This window comes from Ammospiza nelsoni, chromosome 2 (assembly GCF_027579445.1).
Source record: "Ammospiza nelsoni isolate bAmmNel1 chromosome 2, bAmmNel1.pri, whole genome shotgun sequence".
In the NCBI taxonomy this organism is placed as follows: domain Eukaryota; kingdom Metazoa; phylum Chordata; class Aves; order Passeriformes; family Passerellidae; genus Ammospiza; species Ammospiza nelsoni.
Window position 1 is genome coordinate 50,755,008 of NC_080634.1, and position 20,445 is coordinate 50,775,452.

The 20,445-nt window shown below is 46.2% G+C and overlaps 2 protein-coding genes across 4 annotated transcripts in view; one reads left to right on the forward strand and one right to left on the reverse strand.

Moving 5' to 3' along the window:
- Positions 1-9,557, forward strand: part of MTUS2 (microtubule associated scaffold protein 2) — a 243,294-nt gene extending 233,737 nt beyond the window's left edge. The window contains exons 14-16 of the mRNA XM_059493947.1: positions 201-320; positions 2,632-2,729; positions 5,655-9,557. Coding sequence (XP_059349930.1) covers positions 201-320; positions 2,632-2,729; positions 5,655-5,871 — 435 coding nt within the window. The 3' untranslated portion in view covers positions 5,872-9,557. The remainder of the gene's footprint in view (positions 1-200; positions 321-2,631; positions 2,730-5,654) is intronic.
- Positions 9,558-11,081: 1,524 nt separating this feature from the next.
- SLC7A1 (solute carrier family 7 member 1) overlaps positions 11,082-20,445 on the reverse strand; it is a 37,259-nt gene continuing 27,895 nt past the window's right edge. For all 3 annotated transcript variants that reach the window (XM_059493292.1, XM_059493291.1, XM_059493293.1), the window contains 5 exons: positions 18,783-18,885; positions 16,868-17,079; positions 16,385-16,533; positions 14,126-14,234; positions 11,082-13,525 (listed from right to left, as the gene is read on the reverse strand). In XM_059493292.1, coding sequence (XP_059349275.1) covers positions 13,416-13,525; positions 14,126-14,234; positions 16,385-16,533; positions 16,868-17,079; positions 18,783-18,885 — 683 coding nt within the window. In that variant the 3' untranslated portion in view covers positions 11,082-13,415. The remainder of the gene's footprint in view (positions 13,526-14,125; positions 14,235-16,384; positions 16,534-16,867; positions 17,080-18,782; positions 18,886-20,445) is intronic.

Sequence of the window (20,445 nt, forward strand, 5' to 3'; positions counted from 1 at the left end):
CTGAGGAAGAGTCATGAATCTTAGCCATAGGGGTGTCAAGGAGAAAATATCAGGGGTCAAATGGGCTGCAGGGGACCAGGTCCAGGCAGTTTTCACACCACTGATTCTCCTAAATAACAGGGTTACATGGAGGAATCTCCGTCTTATGGCTGAATGTGTATGTATGGCTGACATATCCAAATCTCTGATATATTTCCTAGATTGTGCGAGCTCCATATCTACACTTAGAAAAAGATCTGAAGAGCTTAAAACATGTTCTGGAAATGAAGAACCTCCAGATTCACCAGCAGGAGAAGATGATTATGGAGCTAGAAAAACAGGTGAGTTGTCATTTTTCCTACAGAGGAGACATCACAGAGTTAACAAAGGAGAAGTTTGGTTACAGCAGATGAACTTAAGAGAGGTGAGTACCAACATAAGGCTGGGGCAAGACACAGTCAAAGAGGTTCACATCCATCAGTCTGGATTGCTTCTTCACACAGTACCTGCTCAGCATGTTAGGTTATACAGGAGGTGAGTGGTGGAGGAAGAATGGGGAAAAGAGAAATTTGTGGCAGGGTACACCAGCCTGCACCATATGCCCCTGCAGGAATCAGGGTTGGAAAGGGCACATGGGGGAAGGTTGAGCCATGGTGAGTCTTGCTGCTGCTCCTGCAGGCATTTTGGGAGCCATATGTGGCTTAGCAATACTCAGCAAGCAGTTCTTAGCAAGGCTTGCTCTGGAAGAGGTCTCTCCAGCCCTCCAGTAATGCTTTTCTGCAGGCTATGCTGTTTTCTCCTTCTTTGCTTGTGGGATTCCCTAATGAAGAACTCCCCAGTTCACCATCAATTACATTTTTTGTGGGAAAGGGGATTCATTTTGTACAGAATAACCTGCAGTGACAGTAAAATACAGTGTGGTGACAGGATGAGGCAATACCTCAGCTGGGAGCTGTGGCAGCTGGTTCAGCACAGCATTCAGCAAGATTTGTTTCCATTTACAGGGAAATTTGAGAACTCTGGTGATTATTTTGCTGAACAGATGCTTTAGTAAGTGGATGCAGAGAAAAGTGCCTTTTTGCAACTGAGGCTTATTATCTCTGCTCCTTCCAACGTGCTACTCTTGGAGCTAAGCCAGGATTTGGAAACACTGGGGAAAAAAAATCCCAAACAACAGCCTATATAATTCCTAGTCCTTCAGATGCTTTTGCTCATTAACTGCATGTGAGTGCACAGTCCTGTTCCTGCCCTTTATCACAGCAAAAACACTGGGTCTGCTGTGGCCCAAAGGCACAACTGCTTTCCATTTCAAGATACACCTTTGGAAGTGTCAGAGCACCTACAGGACATCTCCAAATGCTCTGGAGCCTCACAAGGGAGCAAGAGGGCATTTCAAACACAGGGTCAGCCTTGGCTCCTTGGCAGCTGAAAGGGAGGCTGGAAATGCAGGTGGCATAGCTGCTACTTGTGAAAACTATTGAAGAAGCAGAGAGGGAGCCCATGATGGTGATTCCTCTCTCAGTGCATTTCAAAACAGGGACAGAATCCATGTGCTGCTCTAACAAAATTAACTGGGACAGACCAGAATATCTGAGAATCAGGAGTATCCTTTACAATTACCTGCACAGACAAGAAAACACAACCTAAAACTAATGTCTCCACCATTAAGTGTGAGTTATTGCTATCCCCAGTGCACAATATTTTGGATCTTTATAGAAGGTTGGGAAATTCAATAATCAAGCTCACACAGAGATAAGGTTACCCTGTGCTATCATGTTTTCTTTCAAAATTGTTGAATTCAGCAAAATTTTCAGCTGGAAAACCAAGGACTAAGGTGATAAAGTATGTCAAATTTCAAAGCCTGGGGAAGACAGGGTACCTGAGGCTGTGGACATGCCTGTAAACATCTTACTAATACACTGCTACTGATGTCCTCAAACCCTGCCCTTGAACTGTGCTGAATAAAAGCTACCTGTGCTTGGGATAGGATTAATTTCAGTTAATTACAGCTTAAAGTTAAATGTCTGGTTTAGGCCTGTCATTTAAGCTGACATTGTCAGCAGCAGTGAGAAGAGTCTTCAGAGGCCAGCGCACCTCATGAGAATGCAGCAGCACTCTAAGGCTGCTGGTGGGTGACTCTTTCCTCTCCATAACTGAGGAATCATAATCCTGGAGGCTGGATGTCAGACTGCAATGTCTGGGAGATGTACATCATCCCATCTTGCACTCCATCACTAGGCTGACCACTCATACCACAGTGCTGGGCAACTTTCCGTGCTGGGTGCTCCTCAAGTGTCACCAGCGCCTTCTCCAACGCCTGGTAACGCTGGCTCCTTGGAGGACAAAAGTTGTGGGGCACCACTGAGGAAAACATCCACTTGCACTGAACAAAACTAAAACCCTCCTCCTCCTCAGTTATAAGTAAGGGCTGGTTCAGCTCTGCCCCTGCTCAATGCTCTGCTGATGGCCCCAGGAACTCCACCAGTATGATGGGGTGGTGTGAGTCAGGTCTCTAAGTCTCAGCAGCAGTCAGAAAACCACCTCCACCTATCCTCAAATTTTAGAAGTTGCTCCACAGATTAATATAGAACAAATTATCTTGGATCAGGTGCTGAGTGTTCTTCAGACTTAACAAACCTTCTTTTGCTGCAGGTTGAAAAAAATTTAAAACTGGAAGAAAAAATCACCATGCTGCAACAGCAGAATGAAGAACTCAGAGCCAGGATTGAGCAAAATACTGTCATAACAAGGTTTGTGCTGGCATTTGCAATCTGTCTGAGATTGAAAGGAGGCCCCAGGTCTTAATTGTCCAAGGCTGACACTTATTTCCGAAGGGGAAAAACTTATTTGCCCCTGAAAATGTATTTGTGTTCTGCTCTGCTTATTAAAAAATATTTTTATATTGGGGTTTGCTTCCTTTAACATAAGGAAGGCCATGTATCTGTCTGTGCATCTCCATGATTTTGACATGCTGCTGAGAACAAGCTTGCTAGTGGTTCTGATCTCAGTATCAGTGCCCTGAGACCTGTTAGTCAGTGGGTAATGAGGATGCAAAATGGAAAAATCCTGGGAAAGACATCCTAAGGATGTCATTGTCACCCAGGCAGGATTAACCTTTGGCAGGTTTTTTCATCAGCACTCCCTTTTTGCAGCCTTGTCACAATGGGACACGGGTGACAAGGCTCCTTGTTAGGTGACATATGAAGAGCAGGGTAGGATAGTCCCTGTCCCAGAGAGTTATATTATGCTGTAAGGCTGGAGCCAGGGAGAAGGGGTGCCAGAGGGAGAAACTAGAGCTGGTCTTGTCCCAGCACTGCAGCTACCTAGCTGTCATGGCATCCAGAAATGATGCCACTGGCCAAAAATTTAAACTTTAGTCCATTTTTTTAAACTGTCAGTGTCTCCTCTCTGATTTTAGTTTTTGTCTTTCTCATGCCTCATTTCTTAATGACTCAGCCTTTTGAAATTGTCTCCAGCATGCGGATATTCTACCACTCAAACTGGGGTGAGAATTATGTTTTCTCCCACCTGATTGTAAATACCTCTAGTACACATCTCACTATCTGAGGTGGGTGTCTGCAGCATTTCTGTGCTGGGGGAGGAAAACTGGGTATTTTTAATTCTGGTTCACCAGACCAGTTTGTGATGCCTGCTTTTGGGCTGGATGAATTGTGGCCTGGAAGTGGCAGTGTCTCTCCACGGCTGACAACAGCCAGGGTGTCTGGTTCAGCGCCTGGCATCTCTGCATTGCAGCTCTGTCTCTGGCTGGGGAACAGCACCCTCCCTCCACTCCCTGCTGCCACCCAGCTGCAGCACTTTGCTTGTTGCCTGCAACTGCTCAGGTACTGCTCTCAAAAACACCTTTCAGGAGAAATGCTGAATTCGAAGTCAGCCTGGGAACTCAGCTTCAAGGAGAATAATTTTCAACAAGTAACTATTTGGGGACAGCTGTGGGGCAGCTACAGGGACAGCCAGGGCTTTAAAGCTGGAGTTATTAAAGCATGCATTTTCCCAGCTGCAGTAAGCACCCTGACTGCTGATTTCTGTTGTACTGGCACTGCCTGGGAGGCACAGCATGAATGAGCTCAGGGAGCTGCCCCGGATTAGAGCTATTTCTGCAGTCTGGGTGCCCAAGCGGCCGTGGCAGCCCAGCAGCAGTGAGAGGAGGGAGAGGAAAGAGCAAAGCCGGCCTCTGCAGCACCGCCAGGAGGGGGTCCCAGAGGCACTGGGGTGTGAGGGGTGCACCACAGAGATATTTCCAATTAAGGACAAGGGCAGGTACAAAGGGAAGGACAAGAGCCTTTCAGGTAGATCATGACCCAGTTTTGGATGCGAGAGCTCCACAGAGCCCCTGCTGGGAGTTCCCAAAGAACTTAAATAAGTGATCTGATCTTCCAGTGCTTCAGATCCTCCCTCAAAATCAACCAGCTTTTTTTTTGGTCCTTTGGACTGGGGTTGTCTGAAGAATGACAGTTGCCAACACCCAAGAGATCAAGGTGACTCTGCTAGCCACTGCTCACTTCACAGTTCAGAACTTTCAGGGACTGGGAGAAGAAAGAGATGCATTCTTGAGCTACATTTCTGTAGGAATTGAGGTTAAAAAAGCAAAAATTCTTTAAAAATGTCTTTTAAACAAAATCAGAAATGCCAACCCCACCCTCTCATAGACTTCTGGTGAGTGGACCAGAAGTCCCTGACATCTGCTACACCTTCAGGCTACATCCAGAAAAGCAGTTGTACAGAATTTTTTGTATGCATCCAAAATCCCCACCCAGCTGCTGCTGAACACTGAGAACACCTAGGGGGAGGTTGGGTTCCTCCCTATTCATTCCTATAAAACCCTAAATTGCTAGTAAATGAGGTTAGGTGCCTGCCCAGAGCTGCTGCAGGTTGATCACATGAGGAGCTGGCTCCTGCCCAAGCGTAGTGGGGCTGCAGAAGCCTGGTGCTCCTGCATGCATCCTTTGGGACATGGGTGTTGTCAGCACTTGCCCAAAACACGTCTCAATCAGGTCCCACAGTCTACTTGCCCTGCCCCATTTGTTTCAAAACCAGTCACTTGGCTGATGAGTGCAGACTCACTAAGGCTGTGGTGCCCATAGGAGATTTCCACGTCCCAGCTCCAGGAAAGCCATGAAGTTATGGGCATTCTAGGCAGACCACCTCCCTGGTCATTACTGGGGAAGTTTATCTGGTGTTGCAGTCAGGAATAGAGGCTATTTTGGGACCAAGGAGGATGGAACTGGAGAAAAACCCATAACCTCATGACCTTTTATAGAGTAGAGGGAAGACTTGAAGCTGAGCTGTGTCCTGCATCAGGACATCAGCTGAAATTCAGAACATGGAAAGGCCAGACTGCTTTTCCTTAGCATACTGTAGCAGCAAGTTGAAAAAATCATGGATGCAACTGCTGCCAACCCTCTTTGTACTTCGACACTCCACAAGGGCAGGGAGAAAGGCTGGGGCTCATCCCACCACGGGTGCATCTGGAAGCAGAATCAGACACTAGGGGGAAGCTATGACTTGTAGAGATGACTTTCTCACCCAGCAGTGAAGAGATCTGGGGCCAGCTGTGCCACAGCTTTGGCAGCTCAGCCCTAGGGGCAGGGGTGGCTGCATGAATGCCCCATTTTTGCCCTAGAGCGCCTTACATGTTGTCCCACTTCTCTCTCCAGGCAACTGTCAGAGGAGAATGCAAATCTTCAAGAATATGTTGAGAAAGAAGTGGAGGAGAAGAAGAAGCTCAGCAGGACTAACGAGGAGCTGCTCTGGAAGCTGCAGGAGGGAGATGCCGTGAGCCCCGTCAAGCTCCCGCCCTCACCGTCCACTCCTTTCTATCGCTGCTCATCAGGGAACTCCTCTCCAGCAAAAGTCAGAACCTTGAGGCGATGAACAGGCAGCTGTGTGCCGAACGTTCCCTGCCTTTTATGCATTTCCAGTCTGCAAAGTGTTACCATCCAAGGAAGTACTACCTACCATCAACTGGCGCCCAGGGTTCATGGCTGCAAGCATGCTCAGTAGCTGCATAGCTTTACACTAGGCAGGGTATTCTTACAGTCCCCACACAGAAATTCTTGGTTCTGACATGTTGATTAGGGTAGCAAAAAAGATAGCCAAAACTAGAACAGCAGAAAGTTAGGATAGGAAAAGGTTTAGCTTGATGTGTGAATGTTTTAACTATGGTTAGAGCCAAAAGTTGGGAAATGCTCTATTAATGTTCATTAGAATGAACTTTTGCTGCAGTATTTCAGGTTAGTTGCAAATGGTGTGAATATTTCTGTATATGTGTCTGTGTTTATATACATGTATGTATTGTACCTTTATACCTATATATAGACGCACACACATATATATGTAGTTGCAGATGTTCTGAATTACATTTTTTATATTATTGGATACTACTAAGTGCTGATATATTTTCATTACAGTCAGCAGTTTTCTAACTCGTGCCTAAGACTTGTATCTAAACAAAATGCATTTCTGTTTAGCCTCCCAGGAATATTTATACCCAACCTAGAAGAAAGTTACACAGAAGTAGAAGCGCCTTCCAAGTGACCACCAAGTGGTACTCTATGTAACATGAACACCAGCGAATTTGAAATTCTAAGACAGTACTGCCTTCCAAACCATCACCTTTGCATTGAACACCAGAAAAGATACACATACCATCCACTACTTTTTAACTCTTAGCATTGATATTCTAAGTGGAGATAGGCTAGAGATGAGAAAACTGAGAGTTTTAGCAAATTTGGTAGAGGTTACTGGTTAACATGGTTCAATTTTAGTGTCTTTATTTCAATCCTAGTCAGATCTTATCTTGTTTAACCTTGTCGTGGTTAGGATGCAATCAAAATCTCTGGCTGTAGATTTCTGTCCATTTTGTTTTATTTCAAGCCCAAGAAGCAAGAAGGAAAAAATAAGTTGCTTATCTTTGCTGGAGGAGAGGTTTCCAATGGTAAGATGAGATACTGGACATCTGCTAGGGCTCTAGCTTCCTTACACTGCAAATGCCAAACAGAGCATAGCTAACTTCATAGGTGCAGATGAAGTCAGAATTTCATTCCTTCCACATATCTGCATTATTTCGCATTGCTACAGCTTACCCAGAGTTACAGAGCACTTTGAAGATTCATGGAAATGAGTGGCTAAACTACCTTTAACTTTCCCATCTAGAAGCAAAAATGTTCACCCAGGCTTGGGGTGACTTCCCACCTGAGGGGACGGTGAGGCCGAGGAGTAGTTGGGGTCAGACTGTCTGCAGGGCCCTCATGGGCATGGCTAACAAGATAAAAATATCCCTGAGCATAATTTACAAAACAAAGAGATCTGTGGGATGCTTTTCTACCCAGCTTAGGGCAAAGAGCCTGCATGCAGGCTGATCTGTGCACTGGGGCCAAAGTTAGCAGGGCGACAGTACCTGGAGGGAATCCCTGAGGTGCAGGACGGCTGCAGGGAGGGTGGCTTCCTCACCCGGGTGTGGGGGGGCACCAGCAGGCCCTGCACCCACAGGGGTGGCACTGCACAGCCCTGCCATCCTGCCAGAGTGGGAGCTGTGCTTCAGCTTTCCTGGGAAATACTCAGGATTCACAGACTGCAGCTTAGATACAGCTTCAACCACCATCAAAGCACCTGTGGCCTGTTCCACAGTGTTAAAAAGAAAGATGATTTTTTTTCTCCTTTTTTAGAGAAATTTATTTTTGTAGCAGCTTTTGCATGGTACTGTGATACTGAGTAAATTGAACATCTTAGAATAGATCATGCCACACCAGCTACTACTGTTGAAATGCATTGCTAGATTTTAGTGTGTCCAGCAAGTACAACCTGAAAGATAGATACCTAGCACGCACATGCACACACAGCCTCTTCTTGCCAAATACGACTTTAATAATTTTGATATTTGCTAATGGCACAACTATTTGCAACACCTACAGCATTGTCATCTTTCATTCCACCAATAGAATTCTGAGACAGTGAGGTCACAGGCTCAGAGGGTTATTTGGGTTAGAAGGGAACTTTAAGACTATCCAGTCCAGCCCCCACTGCCATGGGCAGGGACACTTTCCACTAGACCAGGTTGCTCAGAGCTTCATCCAGCCTGGCCTAGAATGGGGTATCCACAATTTCTCTGGGCAACCTATTCCTACCACTCTTATTGTAAAAATTCTTTTTCTTATGTCCAATCTAAACCTGTCCTCTTCCAGTTTAAAACTGCTGTCCCTTCCATCACTACAGGCCCTGCTAAAAAGTCTCTCTCCATTTTTCCTATAGGCCCCCTTAAGGTTCTGGAAGGCTGCGAAAATATCTCCCCCAAGTCTTCTCTTCTCCAGGCTGAAAAACTCTAACTGTCTCAGCCTGTCTCCATAGAAGAAGTGCTCCAGCCTTTTAAGATCTTTGTGGCACTCCACTTAGACACACTCCAAGATGCCCATGTCTTTCTTATCCCCAGAGCTGGATGCAGCAATCCAGGCTGGGTCTCACAAGAGCAGAAGGGCAAAATCCCCCCTTGCCCTGCAGGCCACGCTGTTTTGGATGCAGCCCAGGATACAAGTGACTTTCTGGGCTTTGAGTACCAACTGTTGGTCCATGTCCAGCCTCCTATCCAGCAGTATTCCCAAGTCCTTCTCAGCAAGGCCGTTTTCAATCTCTTTATCCCCCAGCCTGTATCCATACCAAGGGTTGCCCTGGCCTAGGTGCAGGACCTTGCTCTTGGCCTCGTTGAACCTCATGATGTTCACATGGCCCCACCTCTCAAGCCTATCCAGATCCACCTGTATGGCATTCCCGTCTTCCAGTGTACCAACTGAACCACTCACCTTGGTGTCAATCCACAGACTTGCTGTGGATGCACCTGATCCCACTGAGTCATTTACGCTATTACACAGTAATATCTTAAATATCAGACGCAATACGGACCCCAGAGGGGCACCACTCCTCACTGATGGCCCTTTGGACATTGAGCTGCTCCGGATGCAACCATCCAGCCAATTCCACTGTCAGCTGCTATCCATCAAAGCTGCATCTCCCCAGTTTAGGATGCTGTGTGGGGCTATGTCAAAGGCCCTGCAGAGTCCAGGTAAATGACATCAGTTGCTCATCCCTCACTCACTAACACAGGCACACCATGGTAGAGAGCCATCAGATTAGTCAGAGTGGATTGTTGGTAGTTTCTAGGATCCTCCTTTTTGCCCTTTGTGAAAATGGTTGAGATGAAACAACTGGAGTTGTTATTGATGCTACTCAAAACTTTAAATGCACTAAAGCATATAATTGGCCCAGGACAGGCTGGCTGAATCTGTTGTAATTTATTAATCTTTCCCCTTTATACCTGGTGCTTTCCTTATCACTTTGTTGGTTTAAAACCATATTCAAGAGATGCTTCCAGCAGTGAATTGGGAGTGGGGCTTTTATGGTGGGAAAACTGGGACTGAACCCAGCTCCATCATCATTTGTTATCATTGCCAATCCCTTTCCCATCTAATTTTTGCCTCCCAATCCTGCCTCTCACTGGATTCTTCCTTGGCACACCCTCTGGGGTGTGCCCAATCACTAACAAAACTGTAGGAAGTTCTGCCTAACCAGAGGGACCCAGCAAACTGTCCCTGTGGGGGGTGTGAAGAGTGGCTCCTTCTGGTGCAAGCCCAGAAAAAGACTTCTTTCCCCAAAAGAGGTTATACCTTTTTTATACTTTTCCTCTGTCCTTTCTTTGCCTCTGCATGCTGAACTAGGTGCAAAAGAAAAGCTCAGGTCACTCGGACAGTGGGAGGAAGGGAGCAGCCCCTGAATGGGGCAGCCATTCCCAGGGAATGAAGATCCCCTGATGCAGGGCCAAGCTGGGGAGGGGAAGTGTTTGCTTCTGCAAAGCTGGAAACTTCCCAAATGCCATAGCCACTGTGGGGACTTCGCCATTTGGAAATAGGATGGCCTTTGGAAGCAGAGGGAATGTAGCCAACACTAAGCAGAAAGAGTTTCATCATCTCTGTCTTTAAGGAAGCTGTTTAATTTCATTAATCTTTACTCAATGCAGAAGGGTGTAGCAGCAATAAAACCAGCCCACAGCTGCTCCCAGGGGATTCCAGAGATGGGCACTGGGAGCAGGTATCAGCCATGGGATGGCAGGAGAGCCAGCAGCAAGTGGGGCATGGAAAACTCCTTTATATTGTGGGAAGGTACCATTTGTCCCTCCTGGGACTGCACCTTCAGTGACTGCTGGCACAGACGGGTTGACTCAATGCACAGCAGCAAAGGCTTGCGGTGGTGGCAGGTGGGGGAAGGAAAGGAAAAACTATCAAGTGCAAAATCAGGTATTTTGTCTCTGCACTGATGGTGGTTGTGTCCCATGGACACTCTGAGGAGCCTCTGTACAGTTTCCCATGCAGCAGGAGTTCTGTGGTCCCGTTTATTATGTGGCTAATGATTACAGGAAGAGTTTGTATTATTTCAATTATGATGTACAGATAAGTGTAATATATTCCTCATAATAAATCCGTGCGCCAGTGCACCTGTGGGCTGACGGATACAAACCAGCATGTCCTGCCATGTTTTCTGTGCACAAGGGAACTGGGATGAATGGGAAACAAAGCAAAAGCCCATCAGAGGCTTACCCCATTAAGGTAAAGACAGAAGCTAGTCATCAGCTTCCTGGCAGCAGGGCTGGTCAGCTGCCTTACCTGACAGTGCCTCACATGCTAGGAGTTTCCATGGACTCATTTTCTAGGATGCTTCCAGTATGACTGGGGCTGCCAGAACAGTGATTGTGGTCTGCAATGTTTCCAATGAAGTGTCATGCTGCAGAACACGGTAACAGGAACATTTCTGCCAGTGGTTCAGGCTCATCAGCAAACACCTGAACTCCCCAATGTTCCAGTTCACTCAGTTTCAACACCCCACATCCTGCCTCCTTCACCCTGCCCTCCTGCTGAGAGCCACAGAGCTGCTCAGGCTTTGCCACAAGGATTAAAAAGGGACCAGGTCATACCCCACCTCGGGAATGTGCCTGACAACATGCACCTGAAATATTTTTCACCAGGCCCTTGGCTTGCTCCATGCAAATGAAGCTTTGGTAAGGACACAAGCTTCATGTTTTCACTGAACAGAAGCTGGCAGCCAGGTAGGAAAAACATCCTTATATTTTTAGTACAATACAAAACTTTGATCCTGTCTGAGTTATCATCTTGTTGCCCTCCCACCACATTTTCAGTGCCTTTTGGAAGGCTGTGGAGTGTGTTGAGCTTGCCTGTGTTTAAACAAAACAGACTTCAACTTAGTGGCTTTTAATTTCTATATTAATCTCTCCCTGCTTGAGTAAGACTTTGTATATGCACAAGGAGCAAAGCCTTGGCAGATGGTCAAGACCCAGTGATTGGAGCAGAACCCCAACTTCATTCTGTGGGGGAAGCTGCACTCATAACACACCCTGAAGTCCACCTAGGAGGCAATTAACACATTGCCTTCACTTCCTCAAATTGCAATTCTGTCAAGAAAAGCCTCCCAATGTACTAGAATTAAAAGATGAAAACACTTCAATGGGCAGAAAGGCTATAAAGTCTCTTGGAAACATGAGAATTGGTCCACAATCCAGCCATGAAATCCAGGAGATGGTCTGATTCCCTTTTCTGCTGCATCAGATGCCTGGTGAGATCCTGGGCAAGTCATGCAGGGGTCTGTCTGTTCAGTTCTCCAACTCAATGACAGGTGCAAGAGCCTGTTGCTTCATCAGCAAGAGCCATGCTGACAAACCAAATAAGATTGTCCAGTGTTCAGAGGCAGTAGTATGAAGGACACCTAGGAAAGCATCCACTCACATTGGAAAGGGGATTTCTGCAGTATCTGGGATACTCCAACCCAGAAGTGTTTGAGAGCAGGATGGACAGGGCTTTTAGCAACCTGATTTAATTAAAGATGTCCCTGCTGATGTCACGTAAGCTGGACCAGATGATCTTCAAAGGTCCCTTTCCAACCCAACTGTTCCACAATTCTATGATTTGTTTTTCAGTACAAGCTGAAGCATTAATTTAGATCAGTGGCATTACTTGGGCATGGCTCACCTTAATAAGCCTTTTTAGAGTAGTGGATTAATTTGGCTAGGGAAAGCTATTAGAGAGAATTAAAACAAACAAAAAAAAAACATCTTACAGCCAAAACCAAGGCATTGCCAATCAAATACAGACCCTGGTCTCAACTCCAAATTTCCCACCTTTCACTACAGATAGGCTCTGGAGACAATCTCAGCCCCAAAGGGAAAGCTCCCCTCAGCAAGTCAGATCCTAGAGCCTTAGTGGTGTTTTCTGGCTTGCACATTCTGACAGGACTGAAAAATCCCTGCACACCCCCACAGCCTCCTCTGGGCAGGTGGCTGACACCAGGCATTGTTCACATCACTTTGTGCCTCTGAGGATTCTCCTGTGCTTCCCCTCCCAGGGCAGGAATGTGCTCCAGCCACCAATGCCAAACCAAAGTTGCTAATGCCAGGCAGCCAGCACAGAAGACTGATGTGGGGGGAGAAACATAGGGCTGCACTTGCTGTCAGAGCTAGCTCAGTTCTGCTGGCCACCCCCACCACTACAGCCACATCACTGGTGGTTTCTGAGGCAAAGAGGCAGAACTGCTCTTTGGAGACACTCCTTGTTTTCAAGCCTTTGCAGTACTTGCAGCATGTGGTTTCCTGACTAAAGCTGGCAATCCCTCTGTGGAGTGTACAGCTGGGAGAAACACCTGCTGGTGTGAGCTGTGTGCTGCTGAGCGATTGCTCACCTGACAATCAGCAACCACAAACCTTCCCAACATTTCACAGCAGTGACATGCCTTAAAGCATGTGAGCATGTAGCTAAAAAACCCAGTTAAATAAAAATAAAAAAAAAGGTTAAGACTTGATATTTTAAAGAATGCAAATCTTGCAGGTGCTTTGTTGACCTGGGGAAATCTAGTGACTGGGGAGAATCTTTTCTTTTTGTATGTGTGCATACACAGAGGGTACAGCTCACCTAGGGTGAAGGATGGACCCTGGTCTATGCCTGATAGTAGCACTGCAAAACCTGCTCCATGTAAAATTGAGTAGAATATCTGTTGGGAGGAATTCCTGGGGCTACTGAAAGAAGGACATTTGTGAGGCCTGGTTTCATAGCAGCAGTTGCACACAGAAGCAGCTCTCTTTCTACACACTGGGGAAAAAAAAAACAAAACCAGAGAGAGAGAGAGGGAAGTGCCCAGATGAGCCACCAGTGCTGCTGGGAATATGCCAGAGTTGTGTCTTTTCATCTTGTGGTCCCTTTTAACTGTGCTGCTAAACAAACTGCAAGCTGCAGTAACCAAGTGGGGGAGGCCTGCATTCTGCTTCCTTACTTCTGCATAACTGATTACAGGTGTAATCTGGTTCAGGATCCCCACCACAAAGTTTCTTTCACTGCAGCCATTCTTTCAGTCGCCCGTAAGCCAAACAGTCATTTACAGCTGTCTGAGCCAGTGTCTGTGTTTCTCTCCGCTTCTGCTGAGGCTGCGTAGCTGGCTTCCACACTGTGCCATATTCCATAGGTAAAGTAGATGATAAAGCCTGTGGAAGCCAAGGGAGAGGGCACTGTTAGCTCTGAAAAGAAACAGAAACCTCTACTCACAGCCACTGATACAAGTTACACCAGTCTAAATCCAGCCATCCTCATGGTTAGCTTCTAGCAGACAGCCACTATCTTCTTTAGGGAAAAAAGCCATTAACACAGGCAGGCACCAGTCTTTAAAAGTCAATCTATCCCAGCCCCAAACAGGATCCTGATTTGAGCACCTCAGACAATTCAGCCCTATCTAAGTGGCTGCTGGGAGCATCTTGGGATGCAGCTCAGCTTGTTCAGCTCCAGAAGCACAAGCTCCACCACCTGGACAGCAGTGCAAGGCTGGCCAACAAGGAATGCTCTGTGGTTTCTTGTTGGCAACAAGACCCGTAAGACGGTTCATGGGTTGTTGTTTTGTCCACACAAAGGCTTCAAGACCCTTGAATTTGAAACAAAGCTTGTTACATGCTGACTAAAGGGCTTCAGTCAAGTCACCAGGGTTGCCCAAGGATGGCCAGAGTGCAGAATCCCTCCCTGGAATGCTATAATAAATTTATGGTGAACAGAATCTAGTAACTCTGTACATAGCATTTTTCACTTAAACTCACCTAGGAGCATCCAGATTGCAAACCGAATCCACGTGCCTGCATCTAGCTGCATCATGAGGTAAACATTGACAAAAATACTCCCAGCAGGAAGGAAGGGCAAAAAAGGTACCTGAGGAAGAACAAGGGATATGTTACATCTACAAGCATGGTTAACAAGCAGCAACGAACATCACATCCCTCGTAAATGGGAAGTGATGGCTGTTACCAACTCTTCAGCTGCCAGATGTGAGAAAAGACAAGGTTAAACCCAAAGGGACATCAGTCCAACACAGGAGGGGCATGTGAACGATGCTATTCATCTGTTTTAAAAGCCTGTTTTGTGGTCCAGAAGGAGGTACGAAGCAAATTTTAGTGGCAATACTAAATACTTGTTGGGCAAAGGAGAGAAGAGTAAAAACCAAGGACTGTGTCATGACAAGCACCTACTGAAGACCAAGAGATGAAGGTAAGGGGAATGTCAGAGGAGGGACCTGAGGAACTTCATCCCTCAGGTACCAAGGCAATGAAGCAATAGAGAGCAAATTATCCCAAAGCAAGGAAAACCAGCAAATACTGCAAGAGATGACTATACCAGTACCAAGAATGTCTTAGTGGTCTGACAATCAAAGAAGAATGAGACAGCAAAGCCAAAATGCAAAAAAAAAGAATACAGAAAACAGCACTGCAAATATAAAATCAAACAAGGCAAATTATACTACTAGAAAAGTTTCTGAATATGGTGGAATTAAGTGGAAAGTGAGCTTCACTCCTAAGGGAAAAAGGAGATCTACAAAAACAAACCGGCAGAGATGTGGGCCTTTCTTAATTTAAGCTTTGTCAAAAAAATTATGCAAAGTAGCTGCTCACATCATTAGAGAGAGGGGGTAGGTACACAAATTAGAAGAGACAAGGAATATTTTTCTAAAGCTATTTTTCTAAGGCTTTGTCAAGTAAGTAGAGACATAAAATTTCCCTAGGTGGGTGAGCTATGTACCCAGAGATTGCAGAAGTGAGAGCTCTTGGTAGACTGGTAAAGTCTCTTAAGACTGGGGAAGAGAGAAAAATTACCTTTTAAAAAATACAGAAAAACAACTGGGAAACAAACAGGTCAGCCTTGGATTTCCAGAGTGATTTTGGAGAAAAATCACCATCAGGTTGTAAATGCCCGGAGAACAGCAAGGAGATAAGAAACAAGATTGTCAAGCATGGCAACAGGCTACCCAGGGAAGCAGTGCCATCATCACACCTGGAGGTGCTAAAAGACATGTAGATGTGGCACTTGGGGGCATGGTTTAGAGGTGGATTTGGCAGTGCTGGGCTAATGGTTGGACTTGATATTAAAGGTCTTTTCCAACCAAAATGATTCTATGATTACAGATTTAGCTGTGACAGGTATAATTTTCTTTTTTCTTGGACAGAGTAGTGGCTGAGGGGAAAAAACAGAGGTGAAATATCCTGAGTGAAAGGTGAACAGACCTCCTCAGAAGCATGTTCAGAAAATACCATCTAGTGAGAGTGCATAACTTTTTTGCTCCTGGATATTTCTGTTTCCACCTTTGGGACCATCACCCCAAAATGAGCTGCAAACACAACCTTGGAAAACTCTGGCTGTATTAAGTTACTAAAATCTGTGAATTTTCTGAAAATTTTTAATTGAAGAGCAATCAAAATGAACACAGTTTAGAGCATGGAATTATAACTCAAAATTAATTTAATAAATTGCAGAGCTACGTGAAATCAATACAATAAGGCATGACTTAGGATTACGCTGGGAGAAAAAATCCATCCCAGTGTTTGTTTAATATAGAAAGGATGGTGTGCTTGGAGAGGGCAGGAAAACAACAGAGTTCCTCATACTTAAGGCTGTTTAAGAGATAATGGTCATCTCTTAGCCTCCATGAGGACTAGGGAGGACATGAAAATGCACTTAGAGCCTTAGATCTTTGCCAACAAGTTTACTTCTTATGTTCTTTCTCCTTTTGTATCCATGATCCAATGTGGCCCTTCACAATCATCCCCTTTCCTCCAGTATCTGTCTGTTCCCTATCCTATAACCATCTGCTCTCAAATGCAGGTTCCTGCCCTTCCCTTCCAGCCACACCTCTGCAGCAGCTTCTGCCTTTCCAGCTTCTCCTGGATAGCAAAGCTGACATCATGCCTGTATTCTGTGCACATCCATTTGGCCAATGTCCCCCTTCTGATACAGGCCAACACATGCACTTCCTCCTCCAACCACCTCCCAGATACCTCTATCCTAGCTACATGTCCCAGGACATTCACCTTAAAGGAGAGTTTGGTTTTGCTTTCAGGCTGTTTCCGTATAATGAAGATGATAGTGACAACAAGGATGGCGGCAATAATCTGTACAGTATTTATCAGAATGTTTGGCTCAAGGGAAGTCAGGATACAGATACCCACAATAAGGAAACCTGTGAACAGACACCAAAGGTTACTGATTTTTTTTTTTTAGATACAGGGAAAACACAAGAACAAACCATAAGCAGGCAAAGCAGAATCTGAAAGCTCACAAACAAAACAGCGACTCATAAAAACCTAACCATAACAGATATGCCTTTGCCACTATACATCCCCACGCACTCCATCTGTGGATTTCTTTTTAAGTCAGAAATTCAATCTTCAGTTATTTTGGCCATTACAAAAGCTCATCAAAATCACATCAAGGAGGTGAGTTTTCCCACCATGGTGAGTACAAAGTCCTACCAGCTGACTCAGTGCCCCAGAGACACACTGCCCAGCACTCACCTAAGATGAAGGTTGAGACGTTCACCACCAAACCTGAGAATTTGGAAGGATCTGACTCTGTGGAACATAGTACGGCTTTGAGGGAAAACTTCTCCTCTTCCTCTGGCAGAAACCCAGCCTGTGACTCACTGGTGCTCACAGACTCGTTGTTATCTGTCTCCTCTGTCGACCTTGCCATCTGGTATGCCAAATTAGGCTGCTCTGGCTGGTACCTAGCAAAAGGAAATGACACAAAGAGCCTGTTAGTTTGGCTTTTAAATGAGTGATACCCTCACACAGATAGTCATGGCTACACGCCAGACCTTTACAGCACCAGAATAGGCCCACGTCACTTCTATACCCTTCTGCTTCAAGAGGAAATTTGAGGAATGATGTCATCATGATGTAAGCAAGTACGACCAGCTCTTATTCCCTACAGTGTGGCTGTAACGTAAGTGTTCTAAAGCAACAATGCTCTTTTTCATGAGCCCTGTCATCCATATCACTAGTGACATGGGAGTGACAGGAGAAGGAAACAGCAGAGGGACAGACTGATGCTCATAACCAGGGCCATTGTGTCATCTGTGGCAGTTCAGCTCTTGCATTTTGGCACAGAGGTGGCTGAGCTAACAGCTCTGCAGCTGTCACACCCTGCAGCAGCATTACTGCTGCCACATACCCCTCCACCCCAGACTCTTCTGCCAGCTTGTCTGCTACCACATAAGGAAGGAAGAACTGAAGCAAGAATGGTTGCTGCTGTGGACACCACATTCAACAGGGCTGTGACACACAACCATGTGCAACCATAAATAAAAAACACTCTTCGAGCCTCAGCTCTCTGTTACAGAATTTTTGGCAAGTTACTCAGCCACAAGTCTGACTAAAGGACTGGGCCACTTTGAAAGTCACCTTAAAACTGTTCCTGTGGGGATGTGTTCACAATGAGGCATTTGTTAAACACTAAACTTGTGAAATGCAGTGAAATCCTTGGGTGCAGCCACAGCAAGCAACTAGTGGCAGGATCTTACAGCTTTGGAAGCAATTCAGCTGCTACATCATTAAGCAGTCAAGAGGCAGACAAATCCGCTGCCAAGGTCACTACAAAACAGGCTGTTGCCTCTGCCAACCCATGATGGGGGAAATGTCATGCAATAGGTACAGCAGCTTGCAAAAACAAATTAAAAAGCCATTTCTAGCTCTGAGGAAAAGAGCAGGCTGAGAAATCAGGAAACTTAAGACGGATAAGGTAAATCGCAAGAATTTTCAAGGGGCAGGGAGCAGAGCACAATCACAAAGCAATGGTACCACAGAACAGCACTGGCCCTTCACCTACTGCAAGACTGTTCTCAGTTCAGTGCAATTGCTGTGAGAGCCTCCATCTGATTCTGAGTAAGTCATTCTATACAAAGGTACTTTTTAGTAACATGATCTTCAGATATTTTTTTCATTAATCGAGTGCTCTTGTCTGTAAGGTGCCAAGCACTGAAGATTTTTAGCTTAGGTTTGGGAAGCTGTGGGAGCTCAGCACTTCTCAAAGACACACTGATCCTGCAAACACATGCTCAGTTCTTTTCCTGCTACTAGACTTCATCTCAAATCTCCTTTTCAAAGGAGGACAACCTGAAATGGTATCCCCACTGGGCACAAGAGTGGGGACAAGGCAGGCATCCAGGATCACACATCTTTCCTCCCTACCCCTTGGCGTATCTCCTGGAGCATTTTGAGTTGACCACAGCAGGACTGGCATGGAACAGGGGTTAACCAAGTTCAGAGGACCTCCCTGTCGATCCAACTAACACAATCCCCCCATGAAATTAAAGAAACAAGCTCTTCACATGCCTGTAGCTGGAGATGTGCCCATAGAAACTATGAGGGCATCTGACTGTTGTGTGGAATTCTCTCTGTGCCAGAAGAGACAAAGCTTCTACATTCTTACCTCAATACCAACACACAAGCTGCTACCAAGGAGTAAGCCAGGAGGGTCCCGATGGACATGAGGTCCACAAGATCTTTCAAGTCAAAGAGAAAGGCCATAACAGCTGTAGGAGGAGAGGAAGGTAAGAGAGAAGAAAAATCAGCAATATGGCAGAACATGCACATCTCAGCAGTGTTAATAACAATGCAGCACACATGTGACTTGCTCAGGACTTGGTAGGGGAGCTTAAGATGTCCCAAGAGAAGGAGAGGCAGGCCTTGGTGCATGAATACCCTAAGACTCCACAGGCTGTCCCAGCCTCAGTAGCTGAAACAACAGGAAATGCTTACTACAGTGAATTCCAGCCTGTTTGTCTCGCACAGCTATGTTCACCCAACTACCAACAAAAAGCAGGGGTTTAAGCCACAACCTCATTGTTAGTCCCCAAGTGCAGCTGCAGCACTCCTAAAGTCACAATTATCTCCTGGAAGTAGCCAGAGGGAACAGAGGATGGGCATCACCTTCCCTGGTGTCTCAGCTTAGCTGGGTTGCAATCAGGCTTCTGCATGCAGTGGGACCAAGCATCAAAGAGGGCATCATGAAGTAGCAGGTGTCATCACATTTCCAGGATTTCCAGAAGAAGGCTGCCATTCCTTAGGGATTACCCTGCTTACACAGTCTCACTAGGTAACCCTGATTGTACAGGAATTTGTATAGGGCTTTCAGAAGGCAAATAAGTGGATAAAAGACACACAGTCAGACATCAGGTGGCACCAACAGCCATATGAGAGTGTAGGGACCTCAGAGCCAAGCCTGGCCCCACTCAGCCTTAATGTACAACGTGGAGCCCAATAGCCAGCCCAAACTTGAAATTCAGCTGGCAAATGTTGTCCCTGCAGCTTTGTGTGGGTTTTGGTCATAGGCACTATGGACCATTTGGATGAGACCACAAAGCTGTTTGTTTTTTTTTACTTTATATTGCTCTTTTTCCTACCTCACTATGGTCTGGACCCCAGAACAACTGAAGAGGAAGGTGTGGGAGAAGGAAGTTGTGAGGAGGCTCTGAGAGTCCCAGCAGCAGGAGCTGAGCCCCTTCACAGGAGATAAGAGCCCAGGGCAGCAGTCTGGCACAACTCCCCACCAAAGGTGGCACATTTTTGTACCCACAACTTATCCTACACTTGCAGCAGAAGGTAAAGAGAAAGCAGCAAGGCTGCTCTCCTCTTTGCCAGGCATTGTGAGGAAGGGGGTGGCTGCAAGAACAGGGTAAGCTGCTCATCCTTGCTGTCCAGGAGGTTTAATTCCTGTATTTCTGGCAGGCCAGGAGAAGGAAGGGGAGAACAGGATGGCTGCCAGCTGTGACTAACTGATTAACAAATGCCAGTGCCACAGGGGCCATCTGCTTGTCTCCGGCTGCTCTGGCATCTTCTGCAGAGCTGCTACCCACAGGCAGAGCAGTGTCTCCAGCCAAGCCAGGCCAGCAGCCACAAGGATGCTGGGGCACCACTGGCTCCTACCTTGCAGGGTGTTAATTACTTTCAAGGCTGGCTGAGCAGATAAAGGCAGTTCCTGGCAGGAGACAGGACTGTAAGCAATGAGCTCTGAGAAATAGGGACAGGCACACAGCGAGCTTCTCATGCTCACGCAGACTCCCCAGGGCATGCCCTGGAAATCCAGGACACCC